This window comes from Pantherophis guttatus, chromosome 10, assembly GCF_059756535.1.
Source record: "Pantherophis guttatus breed Tessera chromosome 10, ASM5975653v1, whole genome shotgun sequence".
In the NCBI taxonomy this organism is placed as follows: Eukaryota; Metazoa; Chordata; class Lepidosauria; order Squamata; family Colubridae; genus Pantherophis; species Pantherophis guttatus.
The window spans coordinates 6078164-6101616 of record NC_142072.1 but is presented as its reverse complement, the minus strand read 5'-3'; the positions used below and the strand labels follow the sequence as shown (position 1 = coordinate 6101616).

Genomic DNA, 23453 nt, shown 5'->3' with positions numbered 1-23453 from the left:
ATACCGCTTGGAGACTTGCATCTTGTTTTATTAAAACATAACATGATATAGGAAAAGAGAACAAGAATACACCCCGTGAAGTTTTGTCGCTGGAACCTCGGAACAACTGCTAAATCAAGGTGTAAATTTATAGAAAACAAAGCAAGCCCTTCGGTCTTTGTGAAACATAGACTGTACAATAGTAAAACATTTCAGCTAGTTTAGCTGCCAAGGCTAACTCCTTTCTCCTTACAATTTAGCATCCTTAAAAGAGACACATGCAAATTCCTTTTGTGCTCTTTTTAATGTGCTCTGAAAAGCTAATTTCTTGACACAAGCCTCCCTTGCAAATATTCCATCCTCCAAGACCAGGAATATGAGTCTAAAACAACCTTCTCCAATCCTGGCTCCTTCGAGACATATGCATTTTCATTCCCAGAATTCTCTGTTAACTATTAGAATGGTTAGGGAATTCTGGGAACTGAAGTCCATAAACTGCAGTGTCCTTTGTTGGGGGAAGACATCATCTGTTACCAAGGAAAATCCACTCAAGTTGAAAAGAACTGAGCAAATGCCATCCAGAATGGAACATATTTTTAGACACTCCTTATCTGGACAAGTTCTGAATTGCCAGGATAAAGGATGAGAAGGGATGTGAGAGTACAGCCAAAATTATTCTGTGTCTTGATTTTTTATTTTTATTTTTTGGAAAAAAAAAAAAGTGGTAGGAAGGAGAACTCCCTCAAGTATCTCGCTCCTAATTATATGGTTGAGAGTTCCAGCACATAAAACAAAATTTAGGCCCCAGGGAAAAATCTCTGGTTTCCATCTTGGAATCTTTATACAAAAAGAAAAAATCTGCTTGAGAAGAATGAATAGACTGCAATTGACGGATGTCTCAATGAGAGATGGACCTCCAATTCTGCAGTGCCCATCACAAGTAAAACACTCCCCACAATCGATTTCACATTTTTTTCCCCTGTGAAAGCAAGGAAGTAAGAACGAAGAGTAGAATGGCTGGTTTGATCGCAAACTGGGAAATAAGAAATCAGCTGTAAAAATGAGGTAGATTATTCAAGACCTCCCAGCCCAGTTTATAGCAACTGAAAAGTGGGAAGGAACATGAACTTTGGGAAATGGGATGTCATTCTGAAATCGTCTTTAACCTCGAGAGCTTTAAAATGCATGGACTTCAACTCCCAGAGTTTCCCAAACCAGAATTCTGGCTGGGGAATTCTGCTGGCTAAGGTATTCTGGGAGCTGAAGTTCACTCATTTTAAAGTTGCCAAGGTTAAGAAACGCTACTCTGAAAAGAACGCGTAAAAATGGTCCAATATTTTTCGTTCTGAAGAAGCGGGGGGGCAAAACAATTCATAGTGAAACAGACAATGCTCTGCAGAAATGAACAATTCCATTCTGAAATTAACTAAAGCAGTTTCTTATTTTCCTATAGAGGAACCTGGAAAAATTCATTGAAAATGAAAAGGAAGATTTCAGCCACATGAGCCTACCCCAGAAATTGTGATTCGGTTTAAGCAATCAGGGTTTCTTCTAATACTTCCATTCTCAACTTTGCTACCATCGTATATCTAGGCTGAGGGTCTCCAACCTTGGCAACTTTAAGCCTGGCGGACTTCAACTCCCAGAATTCAGCTTTGCTGGCTGAGGAATTCTAGGAGTTGAAGTCCGCCAGGCTTAAAATTCCCAAGGTTGAAGACCCCTGATTTAGGCCAAACACCCTCCTCTTAGAATAATTGGTCAGGGAAAGTGTTCACTTAATTAACGGAGCCCAAACATAACACTTCTAATCAGTGTTGCAATTGTCAAAACAAGCCAGGATTGGGTGGGGATTATGGGATGCGGTTTTTTCCTGGGTGTTTTTTTCTTTCCTTCTGAAAAACATGCACATGGAAGGCATGAATGCAATTTGTCGATCGCGGCATTTTAAAAACGAGCTCGGCTTTGTCTGCAGATGGGACAACCCACCGAGGTTTACCTACACCAATGATGGCGACGAGCCCCATCTCTACTATCGTGAAACTGGAACCACCCTGGGTGAGAAATGGGACAGCTTTTTTTCTTCTGCGAAACCCCCAAACTCCCTGCTAGGAAAATCAAGGTTTGCTGCTGTCGGGATTCGGTGTACGTAGAAAGATCTTTCCATAGGGAGAGGCAAAAAGATGCTCAGCCAGAACACATCCCCACAATGCCCTGGGAAGATGAAGAAGAGAAAGAGGAGTACCAATATAAGTGGGTTGTGAGAAGGGCAAGAAATACCGAGGCGCGCAAAGAGGTCTGTGAATTTGGTTCTGTACATTAACTTTCACCTTTGTTGAACCCTGGGCTCTTAATTTTAAGGGAGCGCCTTCTCCATCCTGGAAGATGACCCTAGTACTGTTCCAGAGCAGCCTGCAGCAAACATTGCTTCCCAAAAGCAGACTGATTTCTGACATGATCTGGTGGAACTGGATAGGGAAGGGAAAGAAAAAAAAAAACAAACGCAACCAAAGACCATCCAAACCACCCCAAGGTTGGAGGGCTTCAGAGGGAGGCAATTTCTCCCAACAGGAGTGTCCTGTTTCAACTAGCCAGCAGGCTAAGGATCTTCCCCCAAAAGAGACGAATATACATTATATACAAACTCCGGCAGGTAAATCCTCCTACACTCGCGGCACCACGACGTATGGCTGGTGGGGAATCAGCTTCTGCCGGTCGTTGCAGTTGTAGATCCAACGGGGACGCACGAAGGAAAGGTTGGGGTTGTCATTCAGAGCCTGAAGCCAAAATTAAGGAAAGAGACCATCCAACAGTCTCGGAGCTGCTCATAGTGGCAGAACCCAGCCTAGTTGCAGACAGAGACTATTGAAGCTGGCTAATCAACATCATCATCATCTTTTAATGACCCTATAATCCCTTGCGGGGGTGGAGTCTGGGCAACTGAATGGAGCTGAGTGATTACTGGCCGGATGCCTTTCCTGTCACCAATGCGGAGTTATATTCAGCAGATATATTCTCATGTGTCCAGAGAGAGTAATAGCTGCTTCTACCCTAGGATCAAACTCACAGCCTCCTGATTGTGAGACGAGAGCTTCACCTCTAGGCCATCGCACCACTCACCGTTGAAGCTGGCTAATACCGGCATTCAAATTAATATTTTTCTCCTCCTCCTCTTTCTGGGAACTTCATCTGGTGCGTCAACTCAGAGCCAGTACGGCAGTGGTTCTCATCCTTGGGACTTCAACTCCCAGAATTCCCCTGCCAGTGTTGGAAGTCCAACCCATCTTAAAAGTTCCCAAGGTTGAGAAATGCTACAACACCGTGCAATGGCATGATGTTTTATATCTCCTCCAATTTGTTCAATGAAAGAGAGGAGTCCGTCCAAAATTTCCCCTATCACCATCTCATCCCCTTTTCTCCTTTCAACAATTTCATTAACCCTTTATCTGGTGCCAATTTAGCACTGACTAGGTTCTTGTGTAAAAGCTTCCTAGGGGTTTTACAGATTAACAGAGTTGGAAGGGACCTTGTAGCAGTGGTGAAATCTTAATTTTTTTACTACCGGTTCTGTGGGCGTGGTGTGGCTTGGTGGGCGTGGTAGGGGAAGGATACTGCAAAATCCCCATTCCCTCCCCATTCCAGGGGGAAGGATACTGCAAAATCCCCATTCCCTCCCCACTCCAGGGGGAAGGATATTACAAAATCTCCATTCCCACCCCACTCTGGGGCCAGCCAGAGGTAATATTTGCCGGTTCTCCGAACTGCTCAAAATTTCTGCTACCGGTTCTCCAGAACCTGTCAGAACCTGCTGAATTTCAACCCTGCCTTGTAGGTCATCCAGTCCAACACTCCCCCCCACACACACACACACACTCACCCACCCAAGCAGGAGACCATACACCATTTCTGACAGATTCTGAAATGGAATTTAACATATCGCCTTGATTCTTTGGCTCCTGACGTTAGCGCCGTCACAAGACTGGGTGTATACCCTGCTCAATGTAAATTTGATCATTCCTCAGAGGTCTTCAGAATTGTAGCACGGGTGGTCCTATCGGTTTTGTTAAATGGTTTAAAGGTCTGGGCTAATTTCCCCGAAGCCCTAAAGATCCCAGCTCACCTCATCAAACGTGTCGTCCCATTCTTGAGCCGTGATCACATAATTTACACGCTCGTTCATGTAGTCCTCCACTTCCCTGCAAGAAGTCAAAATGTGCGGCCTTTAGAGAGAGTTTTCTGCTTCTCTAGAGATAAGAAATCATCTAGGAGAAGGGTCCCCAACTCCTGGTCTACGGACTGGTACCACTCGGCAGCCCGTTGGGAATTAGAGTGTGCAAAGCTGCATATATGAGTTTGGGTGAAGAGTGGATTCTCTCTCTCTCTCTCTCTCTGTTCTGACCTAGGCTTCCTGAGTCAGTAAAACACACGAGTAGTCTGAAAAACCTCTTTTATTGCAACAGCTATGAATTCTGTTCATTCACAGATGAGTCCCAAATAGTTGTAAAGAGTCCTTCGGGAGAAGTCCTTTGGGATAATCACCCACCTTTAGCTCCCTTGACATGCTGCCAAAGACCTAATTAGCAAAGCCACCTAGAGTTCACAATCAAACAGAGCTTCAGACTATAAACTGAACAGAATTAACAACGTTGCTTCCTGCAAAGGCCCATGTGCCTTTGCTCCTCCTTTAAGTTTTATGGGAGGGGCCAATCATCTCCAGGCTCTACTCCCGAGTCGTCCCTTTTCTTTTAACTGCTCTTGCCTTCTGGCAGTTCTGTGCATGCGCGCACTGGGAATAGGCTCCCCCTGTTCCTTTGCCTCGCTGAGGTCCGACTCGGGAGGCTCCAGAGATGGCACATACCTCCCAGATGGCCCTTTCTCTGCCTCCAACGCAGAGCCCTCGTCCGAACCTTCCCCAGACTCCAGGATTGGCCCATGTTCCTCCCCAGCCTCCTCACTGTCCGACTCCGCTGCCAGTTCTGCAGCGCAGGCCGCTGGCAAATCAAAACACACACACACACACACTCTCTCTCTAAATCAACTCTTCACCCAAGCTGTCAAAGCAGATGAAAATATATATATATGGCACCTTCTACGTCATATTTAGGCACTGGGAGAGCCCTACAGTAATATTCTGGTAAAAACTCACCCATTAAAAGCTATGATGTAGCGATTCAAGAGGCGTCGTTCCTGAGAAGGGAATTCACCATAAAGGAAGAAGCATTTGCCCACAAACAGATCTGGAAAGGAAAAGCAAAGATCCTTTAAAAGCAGAATGAAGAACAGGACAACCCAAACATACCCATTCGTTCTCTAATCATTCAGCCAGTTTCATCTAGTGGTTTAAGGCAGCAGGCTAGAGACCAGGAAATGGCGAGTTCTAATCCTGCCTCAAGCATGAAAACCAAGTGGGTGACTTTGGGTCAGTCACTCTCACTCTCTCTCTCTCAGCACCTCACTTGAAAACTGCACCTCTTAGCACACACATTGCTAAGGCATCATTTTGAGAGTAGGAATTGAAACAGCTTATGTCCAGGATGCGAGGAGTCTGTAAATATTTTCGCAGCCCTCTTTTGACTCGTGCAGTATACAGGTCCTCAATGGAAGGCAGGTTGGTAGTAATTGTCTTTTTATGTACACAGAGAGCATATGCACCAGATAATTTCCTTGTGTGTCCACACTCGGCCAATAAACAATTCAATTCAATTCAATGGATCTTACAGTTCCAACTATGGTCGTAAGTCGGGGACTGCCTCTATTAGATACTGATTATTTAGCTAAAGAGTAATGGACTAATAATCCCACAGATTGGTACTTTGATTAAGAAAAAAGGAAAGAAATACCAAACTTTAGATTGGTTTGGACAAACCTGGAAGTTCTGGGATAGGCTGATCTGGCTCCACCTGTTCCTCAACGTCTGTGTTCTCATCAGTGGAACCAGCGTAGGGGTCGTTGTCCGGTTCTGGGATGATCCTCCGTCCGCCTTGCTGCTTTTTGCGGTGTTCCTCTTCGACTCTAAGCCAGAGGAGACACGGAATTAGCTTTGGGAAAGGATCCACCACAAACCCCCAAAAGGCCTCCAGGCTTCAACCCACAGACTCTATTGTGGTAAGCTCTGTTTCAGTTATTAAGTGAGGCAGCCCGCACAGGAAGGGTCAACTATGACAGGGATCACTCGGACCAACCTCCTTAACTCGTCATCGGTGTCACCAGACCCTTCGTCTCCGTTGTCTTGAAGACCTAAGGGGCAGCAGAAAAGGCAGAAAGGAAACATCAGCAATCTCTTTTATGTCCCCACTGTCAAAACTGCTGGGTAAACTGTTGCGATCACTGGTGGGGAGGATGGCTGATGAGCTGTCCCAGAGAAGCAAGAATCCTTCATTAACACACTTCATGAAGTGTGGTAAGGCCACACTTGGAATACTGCATTCAGTTTTGGTCGCCATGATGTAAAAAAAAAGATGTGGAGACTCTAGAAAGAGTACAGAGAAGAGCAACCAAGATGATTAGGGGACTGGAGGCTAAAACATATGAAGAACGGTTGCAGGAACTGGGTAGGTCTAGTTTAATGAAAAGAAGGACTAGGGGAGACATGATAGCAGTCTTCCAATATCTCAGGGGTTGCCACAAAGAAGAGGGAGTCAAGCTCTTCTCCAAAGCACCAGAGGGCAGGACAAGAAGCATCGGACGGAAATTGATCAAGGAGAGAAGCAACTTAGAACTATGGAGGAATTTCCTGACAGTTAGAACAATTAATCAGTCGAACAACTTGCCTCCAGAAGTTGTGAATGCTCCAAAACTGGAAGCTTTTAAGATGTTGGATAACCATTTGTCTGAAATGGTGTAGGGTTTCCTGCCTAAGCAGGGGGTTGGACTAGAAGACCTCTAAGGTCCCTTCCAACTCTGCTATTCTATTCTATTCTATTCTATTCTATTCTATTCTATTCTATTCTATTCTATTCTATTCTATTCTATTCTATTCTATTCTATTCTATTCTATTCCCTATCCCATCCCATCCCATCCCATCCCATCCCATCCCATCATCTATTCTTATTCTATTCTATTCTAATCCCTTCAATAATCTCCACAAGGTTATTCAGTTAAAGCAGAGCTATGAGTCTGGAAGGTGGTTAGATGTTAAATAAATTAACCTCAAGGACATATGTGACAGAGGTAGGACAAAAGGCAACTGAATATAATTCTAAAAACATTTTTACAAAAGCCTATGTATCTGGAAGAGTGCATTCAATGATTTTTTTTGTTTGTTTGTTTTGCATATGCTCTAACATGGAGGAAGGAGACACTCGGTATTCAACATAAATTGAAATTGCAGAAGTGGACATTGTTATTATTCTTGTTTTATTCTTTCTATCTATAATACATTCCTTTACTGATATAAGTAAATATTGGCTATTTTATTTTATTTTGTTTTTTAAAAAAAACAATCTCTACAAGATGGATAGAGAGAAACACCTGAATCTTGGTTTCAAACCCCCATGCTCCACTCACCACCAGCCCCACTCCTGCCAACGAAGGATTCTGTGGGAGCAATGTTCCTCTGCATCCCCAAATATATGGTCTACTCTACCTGCAAATTTCTCATCCCCGCTGGATGCCCTTGAATTGTTGTGGATGTTGCTGTTCTGAGAGGTGGTGGGCTCTTCCTCTTCCTCCCCGGAAGACACTTTCGGTGGCACCGCCTGCAATATTTTGGGGCTGGTGGCAGGCTTAACTTTGTGGTTGGGGCTGGGCACACTGGTTTTCTGGCACAGAAAAGACAGGGTTCAATTGCAGAGGAAGGCAAACTGACCTGCAGCAAGTTTTTGAACATTTGTTGGTCATTAAATTCCGATATTGATTAATTTTTAAAATTGATTTATATTCCGCTTTAATTATTTCTGTAGTTAACTCAAGACAGTGAACGTATCATCCAGCACACCTTCCTCCTCCTATTTTCCCCAGAATAACAACTCTATTGGTCAGTTGGGCCGAGAGGAAGTGACTGGCCCAAAGTTACCCAGCTGGCTTTCATAGCTAAAGCGAGACTAGAACTCACAGTCTCCTGGTAACTGTTCCAAAGTCACCCAGCTGTCTTTCATGGCTAAAGCGAGACTAGAACTCACAATCTCCTGGTGACTGGCCCAAAGTCACCCAGCTGTCTTTCATGGCTAAAGCGACACTAGAACTCACAATCTCCTGATGACTGGTCCAAAGTCACCCAGCTGTCTTTCATGGCTAAAGCGAGACTAGAACTCACAGTCTCCTGGTGACTGGCCCAAAGTCACCCAGCTGTCTTTCATGGCTAAAGCGAGACTAGAACTCACAGTCTCCTGGTAACTGGTCCAAAGTCACCCAGCTGTCTTTCATGGCTAAAGCGAGACTAGAACTCACAATCTCCTGGTGACTGGTCCAAAGTCATCCAGCTGTCTTTCATGGCTAAAGCGAGACTAGAACTCACAATCTCCTGGTGACTGGCCCAAAGTCATCCAGCTGTCTTTCATGGCTAAAGCGAGACTAGAACTCACAATCTCCTGGTGACTGGCCCAAAGTCACCCAGCTGGCTTTCATGGCTAAAGCGAGACTAGAACTCACAATCTCCTGGTGACTAGTCCAAAGTCACCCAGCTGTCTTTCATGGCTAAAGCGAGACTAGAACTCACAATCTCCTGGTGACTGGCCCAAAGTTACCTTTCATGCCTAAGGCAACACTAGAACTCACAATCTCCTGGTGACTGGCCCAAAGTTACCTTTCATGCCTAAGGCGACACTAGAACTCACAATCTCCTGGTGACTGGCCCAAAGTCACCCAGCTGGATAAGGCGGGACTAGAACTCACGGTTCCTTGCTTTCTAGCCTGGTGCCTTAACCACTAGACTAAACTGGCTCTCCTCACAAAGATTCCTGATATATTCCCGACAAAGGCAAAACACTCTTAAAGGATTAGAATCTCATGGCTTACACTAATGTTCACGTTGCAAAATAACAAGTCAAATCAGGTAAGAAAAACCTACAATGAAACTCACTGTATACCACAGTAACGGAAACGTCCCCCAAACACACACATCTAATCTACCTGTTGAGGAGTCAAAGGTCTGCGAGGCGGAGCTGAGGTCTCCTCCTCACTCTCCTCTTCCTGTTCGCTGCTGGACGAGTCGGGGCCACCCATCACGTACCTAGGAAAGGGAACCTTCCAGTTATAGTCTGAAATGAAAATGGAGCAGAAATCCACCTAGCTCCCGTTCCCCTTGGCAACTCACCTTTTGCAGGGTAAGCACCGACGGGTACGGTGGCAGTCCAGGATCCACTCTTTCCGTACAATGGTGCCCCCGAGCCCTTTCACCTGGCTGTATTTGGGGGTGTTGGCAAAGGCACAGCTAGAAGGAGAAACAGAGTCATTCAGCACTGAAGGATCCATTGCAATCTATCAGGCACCAGTACGAAACCAGACAGCTTGGTCTAGTGGTAAAGGCACCAGGCAAAAAAACAAGAGACCGGGATTTCTTGTCCTACTTTAGGCATGAAAGCACGTTGGGTGACTTTGGGCCAATCCCCAGGTGACTATGAGTTCTAGTCCCACTTTAGGCATGAAAGCACACTGGGTGACTTTGGGCCAATCCCCAGGTGACTATGAGTTCTAGTCCCGCCTTAGGCATGAAAGCCAGCTGGGTGACTTTGGACCAATCACCAGGAGACGGTGAGTTCTAGTCCCGCCTTAGACATGAAAACTGGCTGGGTGACTTTGGGCCAATCCCAATCTCTATTCATTCACATTTCATTTTGACCTTCCTTTGGCATTTTTAAAAAATCCTTTTTAAAACTTATTCTATCCCGCTATTTCCTCGATATTAGTGTAACTTGATATTAGAGTTGGCCGTAGTGAGTTGGCCATGGTGAATTGTCCGAGGCAAGTTATTATAGACCCTTGCAAAATTGGGAGTCTCTTTGAGTTCTTCTTTTACAAAGCTGAGATCTTGGGCTCCCTAAGTAGAGCATTTTTTTTTTAATTTGATTTATATGCCGCCCTTCTCCGGAGACTCAGGGCAGCTTACAATGCATTAAGCAATAGCCTTCATCCTTTTGTATATTTATACAAAGTCAGTTTATTGCCCCCACAAACTGGGTCCTCAATTTACCTACCTTAGAAAGGATGGAAGGCTGAGTCAACCTTGAGCCTGGCGAGATTCGAACCTGCAGTAATTGCAGGCAGCTGGTCTTAATAACAGGGTGCTTTAGACCACTGTACTACCAAGGCTCTTATTTGAGGTTGCAATGGCTTAACTTTTAGGGAATGGGGAAAAAATGAAAACCACGCATGTTTTAGGAAGGTAGATCCACTGGGTACCAGACACGTACATGAGGTGAGTGCTGTCAGAGGACCAGTCTGGACGGTACTTGGCCCCCATCTCCAAGGCCTTGTCCCTTAATTCAGAGCGAAAGGGGTTCTGGAAACCGCTCAGCACGAAGACAGTACCCTGTAGGAGTTGCTGGAAAGGCCCGTTTGCTGCCGTCTCCTCTGAAGACTGTGTGGGAAGAGCTTTTTTCAAAGGCAGCGTCTTCTGGGGAGGAGACGTGGAGAGAGAAACTGCAAATCAACAAAGACAAAACGCAAAGGTTAGGTTAAGAGGCAAGTCCGAATCGTTGCTCATTCTTTCATGTAAATTACCCAGCCTACTGTATTAAGCCGGCGCTTAGAAATCCAACTTCAAAAAAGTGACGTGCTCAAAAATATTTACATCAAACGAATTTGCTTGATGTATTTTTGGGTCATTTGTTTTGCTGCTTCCTTTTACATTAGTTTGCATTTTAATATTTGACTCTGGAATGTAATAAAGATATGATAGTAATAATAGCAATAGCACTTAAGACTTATATACCGCTTCACAGTGCTTTACAGCCCTCTCTAAACAGTTTACAGAGTCAGCCTCTTGCCCCCAACAATCTGGATCCTCATTTTACCCACCTCCGAAGGACGGAAGGCTGAGTCAACCTTGAGCCTGGTGAGATTCAAAAAGCCAAATTGCAGGCAGCCGGCAGACAGCAGAAGTAGCCTGCAGTACTGCGCTCTAACCACTGTGCCACCATGGCTCATAATAATAAAGTAACGTGCTGAAAACATTTGGGTTCAGGGCTATCGCTTGTACAACTGCTTATCATTTTATCTTAATATTGTTTGCCACTCAGGGACACTTGTTGAGATTGTTGGCCACGCAAACGGACTATTGATTAAATAAATAGATGAATTTAAAAAAATGTTCTGTATTGCATGGATTTTTCAACTTGCAAGTTTCCCCCTTTCTTCACACACCTTTGTGTTTTTTGGAAGGTGGGTGTGTAACGCGGGACTTATCAGGGATAGCTTTCTTGGTTGCTGATGAGAGGCCAGCATTTTCTTTGCTGAACTCAAACTTCCTTTTGACTGGGGTGGGTTCCTGCAAAGACAAGAAAACTTAAGACTGCAACTAATCCTAAAATACTTGGGACAGAAGCTTCTCCCAACTTCATTGGATTTACTTCTAAGACAAATATAGGCTTACGGATCCTTTAAGATTGGCTGTAAATAATTCTAGGACCCATGCTGCTGCTCTGGCCCACGAATAAACCATGCTCATGTGCCTAGAGAGGCAACATAGTAAGATTGCGGAATGGAAGTACAAGTAGTCCTTTCTTAACAAAAATAACTGGGAACAGAATTTCGGTCGCTAAGTGACACAGTCATAAAAACACATCATGATAAGACACCGTAGCAACTTATGACAGCAGTTCCAGCACTTCTAGTTGCCATGATTAAACAACATCACATGGGGCCCATTTGCGACCTCCTGCCAGTCCCTCATGGACTCCGCTTGTGAAAGGCCGACGGTGAAGGTTGCAAATAGAGATCACGTGAGCATAGGATGCTGCAAGGACTTGCTTCCTCCAAGACAAGTCGTTGAGTAGTCAGATCACATTCACATGAATGCAGGGGTGGACTGCTGGGGGTTCGCAGGGGTTCAGGAGAACCTCTAGCTAAGATTCTGTGCAGTTCAGAGAACCCCCAAATCCCACTCCTGGCTGGCCCCGCCCACCCCACCCTGCCCCCCCAGGAGTCCCCACCTGGCCTGTTTTGGATGCAGGTAAGTGCAGGGCACACACGAAGCCTCGAGGAGGGTGAAAAAGTCCTACCAGAAGTTCGGGAAGGCCAGAAATGGGCCTGTTTCTGGCCTCCAGACAGCCTCCGGAGCCTGGGGAGGCCATTTTCACCCTCCCGGAGGCTAGACAAAAGCCTCCAGAGCCCGGAGAGAGCAAAACTGCCCACCGCACCATGGAGCAGGAGGCCGACTAGGCCACGCCCACCATGGCCACGCCCACCCAGCAACTGGGCAGAGAACCCCTTGCTAAAATTTTTGAAGCCCACCCCTGCATGAATCTGGCAATGCTGTTAACAGTTGCAGCTAGGAGGACCAATCATAAGTACCACTCATTCGGTTAAAGAAGGAATTTATTTTTGTTTCTCCACTTGGACAGCAAATTAGAGACAGGAAAAAGGTTGGAGGTCGACCGCTTCCCACCACCGCCCCCATCCCCGCATGGCTTCTATTTCCTCTTCTTTACCTTGGGTGAGGTTTTGGTGGTGGGCTTGTCCACCACAGATGGTGAAGAGTCAGGAGAAAGAGATTTGCTGGTCTGCAGTGAGGCGGCAGCATAACTGGGTGAAGGCTGGTCATTCTGAGATGCTGCAAGAATAGTAATTATTATCATCATCAAGTTTCCAGTCTCGATATGGATATCTACACATGCAGAAAACACTGCAAATGCTAAAGAGTAGATAAAGCGTTAGAACGGACACTTTCAGCTGGAAAAAAAGTTTCATTTCAAGAACGGCCAAACGAAGAAGGAAACCAATCACACTTTTAGTCTTCTCATCGTTCCCACCACCCATCTCCTCCCACTTCTGACTGCATGACTGTAACTTTGTTGCTGGTATCCTTACGATTTATATTGATATTGTTTCCTAGTATGAGTTGATTGCTTATTTGTACCCAATGACTATCATTAAGTGTTGTACCTTATGATTCTTGACGAATGTATCTTTCCTTTTTATGTACACTGAGAGCGTATGCACCAAAGACAAATTCCTTGTGTGTCCAATTACACTTGGCCAATAAAAGGAGCCTGGTGGCACAGCAGACTAATAGCCTGTTATTAACATTCAGCTGCCTGCAATTACTGCAAGTTCGAATCTCCCCAGGCTCAAGGTCGACTCAGGCTTCCATCCTTTCTAAGGTAGGTAAATTGAGGACCCAGTTTGTGGGGGCAATAAGCTGACTTTGTATAAATATACAAAAAGTATGAAGGCTATTGCTTAACGCATTGTAAGCCGCCCTGAGTCTCCGGAGAAGAGCGACATATAAATCAAATTAAAAAAAAAAAAGAATTCTAATCTATTCTATTTATCAGATTCTATTAGCAATTAGTGTTATTAATAGAGCCTGCATTGCAAGGGCAAAATCTCACATATTATCAGCTTCTAAGTTACAGCAGAGAAAGGCTACTGCCTCCTATTGGCTGGATGATAAATAAACTGTGACCTTCTGACGGCTTTTAGGTAGGATAAAAAAACTTGTGAGAATTACCTTTAGGAGGGGAGACCAGGGGTTTACTGGCACGGCTGAAAAAGAGAGCACCAGGTTTCAGAGAGCTGGAGTTGCTGTCATCCTCCTTCACCTTAAACTGCCCCAATTTGGTGACCTTCTGATGCAGGTGGAAGAAAAAGAGAACGAGATACCCAGATTTTAAAGAAGGGTCATAGTGTTGTGGCCCGCCAGCGGCCAGTGGAGCTGGCAGCAGTCGGACAGTGAAGAGGTTGGGGAGGAATATGGGCCAATCCTGGAGTCAGGGGAAGGCTCTGATGAGGGCTCTGCGTCGGAGGCAGAGAGGGGGCCAGGGCCGTCCAACAGTTATCAGCTACCTTCGGAGTCGGAGATAAGTGGGGCAAAAAAACAGCCTGTTCCCAGTGTGCGCATGCACAGAGTTGCCAGACAAAGGGAACAGCTAAAGAACAAGGGTCGACTCAGGAGTAAAGCCACAGGTGGATGATGAATGGCCCCTCCCAGAGAGAATAAAAGAGGTGCAAAACGGGAGGGGAGTTTGCAGGAGACAATTAGTTCGCTTAATTGGTTCGTGACTCTCAGAGACTCCTTGCCAAGTTTTGAAGATATCGGCCTGGCATCTCCCCAAGCCAGATAAGTCTGTGACTGTAAATTCACCCTTGAAAGACTTTGCTGGATGTGAATGAGAAGAATTCACAGTAACTTAATAACAAGGGGTTTTTGTCGGGACAAGGAGTCTGCTTCATGCTCTTGGGAAGCCTAGGTCAGAACACATAGATGTTGGAAGGGATCACGTAACTCAAGGTGATGCTCACCGGTGAAGCCGCTTTGGAATGTGTCTCGCTGCTGTCTGGAGGAGAATGGAACCTCACGAAGGAAAGGCCGTATGCCAGAGACTGAAGAGAGAAGGAAGAGGATTCAGATTTAGGCAAATCAGGCAGCCATAAAGCAATTGTCGTTCTGTGAGTGCAACTGCCTTCTCTAATGACAGACCACATTCCCTCCAGAGGTGGGACACAAACGAGCTTTATAACAGAAGGCAGATTAAATCTGAGTGACTAAAAAACATTAGAAACAAACAAGACTAGCATTAATATAGCTTTCTTGGGGGCATACGCATGGATGGAGGATTCAGCTTCTGTAAGTCCCAACCCCAAAGAAATCTGAAAACTGAAATCTGGAAGGTTCCCTGGGGAGCTTAATAAGTCAACAAGAAAGGTTTGATTCTATTGAGAGCTGGTCATCACGGCTGTGCAGACATGGCCAGGGTGGCATGGGCCGGTCCCTTGCCATCTCTGAGATGGCCCCACGGGGATGACTCTGGGTCTATCACAGGCCAGATCCCACCTGTGGGCCGCATGTTTGACACATCTGCCTTAGGAATAATCTTGCTTAATATAATGGCTAATAAGGTAAAGGTAAAAGTTCCCCTCGCACATGCTATCTGTTCCCGACTCTAGGGGGCGGTGCTCATCTCCGTTTCAAAGCCGAAGAGCCAGCGCTGTCCGAAGACGTCTCTCCATGGTCATGTGGCCGGCATGACTCAATGCCACAGGCGCACGGAACGCTGTTACCTTCCCACCAAAGGTGGTCCCTATTTTTCTACTTGCATTTTTTACTTGCTTTCGAACTGCTAGGTTGGCAGAAGCTGGGACAAGGAACGGGAGCTCACCCCATTACGCGGCACTAGGGATTCGAACCGCTGAACTTTCGATTGACAAGCTCAACGTCTTAGCCAGAGCCACCGCATTCCAAGTAAATGGCTAATAACTGTTACCTTTTTTAATCCTAAAGTGTTCTTTTGAGAGAAGTTACCCCACTAGTAAAGTTGCGATTCAACGTTAATATACTTGGGAATCACTGAAGCCAGTGAGTTTTATTTCTGAGTAAATATTCACAAGGCTATAAAGAGGGAACGGCTAGATTTTAACTCGTTCAGCTATCTGTAGACTTTCATCTAGAAAAGGCATAATTGTGAACTTCTGGAGGTGAGACTTCACCTCACCTCCAGAAAGGTGAATACCCAGAAATTTAGGGTCACATTTAGAAGAAATTAATATTCACAACTTCTTGTTTGCCAGATAATCATCCAAACTGCCCGAGATCGACTTCTTTTCTCATATACAAAATGATGACTCTCTCACCTTTGAAATGCAGTTATGAGGAGGCATGGAACCCATTTTGATAGATACTAAACGCAACAATTGCTAAAGAGTATGCTAAAAAAGTACCAGCTCCTTAGCAAGCCTCTGAGGAAGAAATAAATGCAGGAGTCCATGGCAGACTCCGGCCAGCATTCCATATATTTTGTTTCCAAAATATAAACCTTGGTATATGGCTGGGTACAAACAATCTTAACTCGGTCCCACTTCTTCTCAGCTGTCGCCTTCACCAGTTTATCTGGCCCAAACATACGGACTCTGTTCAAGTTGGTGCTACTCTTGCTCTCTGAGGGAGACATGAAGGAGGATGTAACCAACAGCACCTGAGATGGAATGGAAAGCACTACAGTGGAGATCAAGAGACACAGGTTTTTGGAAAATACATCTCTCACTAAATTCCAGTCTTAATCCAGAAGTAAAGGTAAAGGTTTCCCTCACGCATATGTGCTAGTCGTTCCCGACTCTAGGGGGTGTTGCTCAACTCCGTTTCAAAGCCGAAGAGCCAGCGCTGTCCGAAGACGTCTCCGTGGTCATGTGGCCGGCATGACTCAACGCCAAAGGCGCACGGAACGCTGTTCCCTTCCCACCAAAGGTGGTCCCTGTTTTTCTACTTGCATTTTTTACGTGCTTTCGAACTGCTAGGTTGGCAGAAGCTGGGACAAGAAGCTGGGAGCTCACCCCGTTATGTGGCGCTAGGGATTCGAACCGCTGAACTGCCGACCTTTCGATCGACAAGCTCAGCGTCTTAGCCACTGAGCCATCACGTCCCTTTTAATCCTTATAATCCAGAAGAGTCCTCCCCAAACTGCCTGAGAGCAAAGCCACAGCACACCAAATCAGCATTGGGGCTCTTGAGGGAAAAGTATCACACACAGGAAAAATCCCGACATGGATAATAAACACAGGGGAAAGCAGGGTCCCTCTTGTGCCTCTTAATGCAAGGGTGTCAAACTTGTGACATGTTGTTGTCACGTAACGTATCACAATTCCCCCCCCTTTGCTAAAACGGGGGTGGGCGTGGCCAGTGCGTGACCATCTGGGCCGTGGGCCGCAAGTTTGACACCCCTGTTCTAGTGTTTTTGCCTAAACTGCTAAGCAGTCAGCCTGTGTTACACACACACACCTGTATTCAAATGATGTTTGGTTTACAATGCTGGAATTTGTGACTGTACATATTCAAATGGAACAAAGGAAATAACACCAAACCCCCTTCACTGAAAACAGAAAAAGTACCACTGTTGCTGTGATGGCAACTTTTGGACGACACCAAATTCACTCACCTCATAAGTCTGCTCACTGGAAGAGGCAGAGCTGCCAGCCAGCACTTCCACAAAGGCAGAGCCTTCATTGCCAATATCAATGCTGTGAATCTGCTCCTCTTTTTCAAACTGTGAGGGGAGGAGAGTACCGTAAGAGAATTGTGGAAAATGCAGGAAAGGAATCCCTATAGGCCCAGGTCTTAACAATTAGTTATTGATTTAACCAAATATGCCCCAACCATGTATATGAGCCATGCGAAGAGCAAATAAAACTACCCTATACTAAATCAGGATCAAGCCCATTATGATCCAATTTGACTGACAGCGATTATTTAAGACAGAAAAGTTTTCCTTTTCCAACTGCTGCTTTTTCTAAGATCTTAACAGTAGATAATTTTGAGGAGACTGGTGGACAGCTGAGCATACAGTAACGCACCGCAGAACCATGATTAACTAAATAGGAAAATTATGAAGAAATTCCAAATAGTACCTGAAAAGCATTTATTTCTGTTATATACAGTACATATACATGTATGGGTAAAGGTAAAGGTTCCCCTCGCACATATGTGCTAGTCGTTCCTGACTCTAGGGGGCGGTGCTCATCTCCGTTTCAAAGCCGAAGAGCCAGCGCTGTCCGAAGACGACTCTCCGTGGTCATGTGGCCGGCATGACTCAACGCCAAAGGCGCACAGAGTGCTGTCACCTTCCCACCAAAGGTGGTCCCTATTTATCTACTTGCATTTTTTACGTGCTTTCGAACTGCTAGGTTGGCAGAAACTGGGACAAGGAACGGGAGCTCACCCCATTACGCGGCACTAGGGATTCGAACCGCTGAACTGCCAACCTTTCGATCGACAAGCTCAGCATTTTAGCCACTGAGCCACCGCGTCCCTACACATGTATGTATACATATACACATATACACATAGAGAGAGAGAGAAATTGGGCTTGAAGAACTATAATTTATACGGACACGACTCTAACAGTATAAATATGCTTACAGCAAGTTATCATACTGCAGGTGTTACAAGAAAGTGCAGAAAGTGTTGGGGACTGATCTCACCAAGGGATTAGCGGAAACTCACTTGTAATATGACCGAAACTTGCTTTTCCCCAGCCTGGGCAGCCTTCCACTTGCGATAGGTGTCAGCCTTGAGCAGGTTCTCAGCACAATGCGTCTGGGAACAGGAGAAGACACGGAATCAATGGCAAGAAAACAATCCTACTATCTATACATCCCTTCTTTTCTCCTCCTTAGCCACTTTTCCTTTCCACCTCCCCAATGGTCTTAAGACTGGGTTTACCCAGCACGCTTCAACTTTAAATCCATCAGAATGCACCATTGCTTTTGTTCTGATTTGCCTTTCTCTTTCTTTCTCTCTCTTTTCTTTTTTCTCTTTCTTTTTTTTTTTAGGTAGGTGACATGATTAGAAGCTAGCTAAGAAAGGAAGATAGTCGTTTAATAAAGGGTGACATGATTAAAAGCTAGAATAAGTGATAGAAATAAGAGAAAGGGGAACTTTACTGTATATATTTTTATAAGACAAAATGAAAGCAACAAGAGAAAATGTGGAATGATTGAACAATGATAGACTGCAACATAATATAAATGTGTATTGTCATTAGAAATGCATAAGCTGATAGAATGAAACAATTATGATTAACTTTATTAGTTTTTATTTGCATTAGAATGTATGACACCCCCAGGAGCCACACTGTTCACGCACTGATTTGAGATATTTATTAAAAAAAATAAAAAAATAAAATAAAAAAACGTGTAGATTTTTTTTTAAAAAAAAGAAGAAAGCACCGTTTACTCTCTTTCTGGCATTTTTCAACCTCAGCAGCATTAAGATGTGTGGATTTCAATTCCCAGAATTCCTTACCTAGCTTCTGAATTGAAACCCACACCTTAAAAGTTGCTGAGGTTGAGCAACCCAACTGAGCTCTATTCTGGCTTCCAGTAATGCAATGGCCTAACTTCACGAAACAGGCAAAACGGACCATCCCAAACCCAGTTCAGTCAAGTGTGTTATGCTAGCCCAGTATAATTGGGTTCAAGTGTGATCATAAGTCAAGGACTACCTGTACTATGACAGTCCTAAGCCATCTATTCCCCAGGAGTGGCCTGAGTGGCGTAGGAGGCTAACATCCAGCTGCCTGCAATTACTGCAAGTTCAATTTTCCCCCCACCCCCCTCAAGGTCGACTCAGCCTTCCATCCTTTCTAAGGTAGGTAAATTGAGGACCCAGTTTGTGGGGGCAATAAGCTGACTTTGTATAAATATACAAAAGTATGAAGGCTATTGCTTAACGCATTGTAAGCCGCCCTGAGTCTCCGGAGAAGGGCGGCATATAAATCAATTTTTTTTTTTTAAAAAAAGAGGCAAGCTGATAAAATTGGTAGACTCGCATACATCCCTTTCTTCCCCCTCTTACGATCCCCCTCTCTTCTTCTTTTTCCCCTCTCTGTCTCTTTGATTAGGCCCACCCAACACACACCAAGCCTTAAAACAAGGGGATCACAATGGTTTGTTCCTATGACATCCTAGATCCATGATGGCGAACTTATGGCACGTGTGCCACAGGTGACACGTGTAGCCATATCAGTGGGCACACCAGCTCAGTTCTGGCGCACATGTGCACGCCGGCCACCTGATTTTCAGGCCTTTTGGGCCCACCAGAAGTAGGGAAACAGGCTGTTTCCTGCCTCAGGAGGGCCTGGAGGGGGTGGGGAAGGCTGCTTTCGCCCTCCCCAGATGCATAGAGAGGATCTGGAGCCAGGTGACAAAGAAAAATGGGCCTATCGGGCCATCGCATTTATTTATTTATTTATTTATTTTATTTTATTGAATTTCTATACCGCCCTACTCCCGAAGGACTCAGGGCGGTGAACAGCCAGGAGCGGGGGCGGGGGGGGGGGAAGGGCAGGTTGGATGCGCATGCACAGGGTGGGGCACGTAGAATTATGGGTGTGGGCACGCGCGCACGTGTGAACCTCCCCCATGCCCCCCTTCCTGGCACGCAATGGCAAAAAGGATAGCCATCACTGTCCTAGATGCTCAACCTCTATGGAGATTCTCAGTCTATCCAGGTCACAGTTCTCATCGCAAAGGTGCTTTTTCAAGAGGCAGCTCGACTTGCTTGTTTTTTCTTTGTAAGACGTTTCACTTCTCATCCAAGAAGCTTCTTCAGCTCTGACTGGATGGTGGGGAATGGAAGGATTTATACACCTTGCGGACAGCTGGTCATTTGCATCCTTTTAGTGAGTGGATTTATCTGTGTCATCAGGTTGCAAATGGCCGTGGAGCCTTCTTGGAACAGCTGAAAGGACTGTATTGTAGACAGGAGATAGATGATGTCGTATCCCTCCCCCTCTGTTGAGAGAGAGGGTTGTTCAATTTTGACACCCATGGCCTCTTTGACCCCTTTCAAACCAGTGATCCTCTCTATCCAAAATGTGGGATCTGCTGCCTTCAAAAGAGTGGTCTGTGTCTTTTTAATTGTAGATGGGACTGCGATATCTTGTCCCGATGGGTTTGTTCTATGTTTGTGCCATGCGCTTATGAAGTGGCTGTTTTGTTTCCCCCATCGCTTCTCATCCAAAAAGCTTCAGAAGTCAAGTCCAGTTGCCTCTCTATTGAAAAAGCACCTTAGGGATCCCAGATGTTGAAACCCAATCATCCAGGTTAGCGCTTAAGAAGGCAATGGTAGTTTTTTTCCCCATCCATCCTGACGACCATTGCTGGGTTCCCCCCCCCAACACGTTGGAGCCCAAAGTAGCCATTCTGGCTTTTGTCAGATCTAGGTCCTCCACTCTTCCTTTCGCAACAGAATACCTTATGCCACCAGACTTGAAATTTTGGCCTTAGACAACTTAGAACTTCGCCATCTTCGGTCTGACCTAAGTGTAGTACATAAAATTATCTGCTACAATGTCCTACCTGTCAATGAATACTTCAGCTTCAACCACAACAATACAGGAACACACAATAGATACAAACTTAAGGTAAACCGCTCCAAACTCGACTGCAGAAAATAGGATTTCAGCAACAGAGTGGTCAACGCCTGGAATGCACTACCTGACTCTGTGGTTTCATCCCCAAACCCCCAAAAATTTTAACCTTAGATCAGGGCGGACTCCAAACTTGGAATCTTTAAGCCTTGTGGACTACAACTCCCAGAATTCCCCAGCCAGACATGCTGGCTGGGGAATTCTGGGAGTTGAAATCCACAAGGCTTAAAAAGTTTTCAAGTTTGGAGATCTCTGCCTTCAAACTGTCTACTGTTGAGCTCACTTTATTCCTTACAGGTCCGTAAGGGGCGTGCATAAGCGCACCAGCGTGCCTACCGTCCCTGTCCTAAGGTTCCCCTTTTATCCGTAACCATCCCATGTATTCATAATCATGTTTATTATACATTTCATGGTTTCAACCATCATGTTTATACTTTTATAGGTAATCTTATGTGCTTGGCAAAATAAATAAAATAAAAAATAAATAAAAGATATCGTGTCATGGCCTTGTCCAGTGGAGGGCTGCATTGCCTGCACCAGGGGTCTCCAACCTTGGCCCCTTTAAGCCTGGAGGACTTCAACTCCCAGAATTCCCCAGCCAGCAAAGGGGTCTCCAACCTTGGCCCCTTTAAGCCTGGAGGACTTCAACTCCCAGAATTCCCCAGCCAGCAAAGGGGCCTCCAACCTTGGCCCCTTTAGGCCTGGAGGACTTCAACTCCCAGAATTCCCCAGCCAGCAAAGGGGTCTCCAACCTTGGCCCCTTTAGGCCTGGAGGACTTCAACTCCCAGAATTCCCCAGCCAGCAAAGGGGTCTCCAACCTTGGCCCCTTTAAGTCTGGAGGACTTCAACTCCCAGAATTCCCCAGACAGCTTTGCTGGCTGGGGCATTCTGGGAATTGAAGTCCTCCAGGCTTAAAGGGGCCAAGGTTGGAGACCCCTGGTCTGTACGGTTTCTATCCACCCCCGAATCCACCTAGATGCTCTTCCAGGGCCCACCGCCCCCATATCTGACTCCCCCCCCCTTCCACGCCGCCTCACAATGGCCGCCTCCACCCCCACAACTTAACAGGCCCATCTCTCCGCTGCCTTGCTTGCTCCCGTAGCGGAAGCCGCCGCCAATCCCCGTTGGAAGCCGGGCTACCGTGTCGGAGCTGCTCGCGGAGACCACATGTCGGATCTCGATCTCCGGCATGGCCCGCCACTTTCTGTCACCCGCCGCCGTCACCCGGTAGCAAAACTCCGCCAAGCGCCGGAAACGGGGCGCTCTATACCCTTCCTCTCCCGACGCTCGTCTCTATGATTCCCTTCCCACTTGTGTGCCCCGGGCGTCGCTCGGCGCGCAAACTCAAATCGACGTCTTTCCTAGAGCGAGCGGAGGGACTTGGGGGAAGCGGGAGGGAAATGAAACTCGTGGCGCATGCTCAGATTCGCGCCTTTCGATCGTGACGCTGGAGCGTCGAAGCGCGATCTTTCGCTTCTGCGCATGCGTTATTCCCCACCACCGCCACCACCACCACCCGGCCTTTCTGCGCGGGTTAGATTTTTCAAAATTTGGACGTTTTTGAGACGCGCGGAACTTCAGTTCCCAGAATTCCTCAGCCAGCATAGTCTTTTTGAGGAATTCTGGGAATTTGAAGGCCACACAAAGTGTCCAAGTTTGGTGAAATCTCTAGTGTGGAGGAAGTAAAATACCTTAAGCTTATCTCTGAAAAGGCAAATTATAAAATTATAAAAAATGAATGAGCATGTCCCTTTTTATTTGTATCCATTTCATGTATTCATAATCATGGTTATATTTTTATTTGTAATCTTATATATGCTTGAACAAAAATATAAATAAAAATAAAGCATCAACAAAAGTAGCAATGCATTATTTTTCCTCTGGAAAAAAATAATAATAGAGCAATGCTTCCCAACCTTGGCAACTTTTAAGATGGATGGACATCAACTCCCAGAATTGACCAGCCAGCAGCAAAGATGGAGAGAAACTGCCACGGGGACAGAAAATTGATTTATTATAATATGCTTCACCATCCTGATCCTGGCAATGTTGGATTTAAAAAGTGGTATTGGTTGCTTCAGAAGTTGGAATCTAACATATCTGAAGGTTGCCTGATTTGGAAAAGGATGATGGACACCATAGTTTTACATCAGCTGGTGTCAGTGTTTTAAAACCTGACCCTTCCCTCCCATTCCAAGTATCCAGACTAGATAGATTTAGCCAGAGTTGTGGGGCAGTATCCCCTAGAACAGTGTTTCTCAACCTTGGTAGCTTAAAGATGGGTGGACTGGCTGGGGCATTCTGGGAGTTGAAGACCACCCATCTTCAAGCTTCCAAGGTTGAGAAACACTGCCCTAGAAGAATCCAGGTCATAGCTTGGAAGTTCTAAATTTTTACATTCTTGATGTACCCAAGACTGCCTTTAAAATGGTTACAGCATAACAATCCATAACGT

At 45.6% G+C, this 23453-nt stretch overlaps 1 protein-coding gene across 4 annotated transcripts; it reads right to left on the bottom strand.

Annotated features, from left to right (window-relative positions):
* Positions 1-12: 12 nt before the first annotated feature.
* On the bottom strand, positions 13-22432 carry XRCC1 (X-ray repair cross complementing 1). 4 transcript variants are annotated; one of them, XM_060693871.2, is made up of 17 exons: positions 22139-22432; positions 18069-18161; positions 17005-17112; positions 15889-16047; positions 14378-14458; positions 13587-13704; positions 12565-12686; positions 11279-11402; positions 10327-10555; positions 9231-9347; positions 9047-9146; positions 7563-7737; positions 6159-6213; positions 5843-5988; positions 5123-5213; positions 4097-4172; positions 13-2753 (listed from the first exon to the last, which is right to left on the bottom strand). In XM_060693871.2, the coding sequence occupies exons 1-17, from the start codon at positions 22187-22189 to the stop codon at positions 2640-2642; spliced, it is 1959 nt and encodes a 652-aa protein (XP_060549854.2). In that variant the 5' UTR covers positions 22190-22432; the 3' UTR covers positions 13-2639. The 4 variants fall into 4 exon arrangements, with proteins under 4 accessions (XP_060549854.2, XP_087732485.1, XP_087732487.1 ...); XM_087876359.1 differs by having other exon boundaries at positions 13587-13701; positions 22139-22407; XM_087876361.1 differs by lacking the exon at positions 15889-16047 and having other exon boundaries at positions 13587-13701; positions 22139-22289.
* Between the last annotated feature and the right edge of the window lie 1021 nt (positions 22433-23453).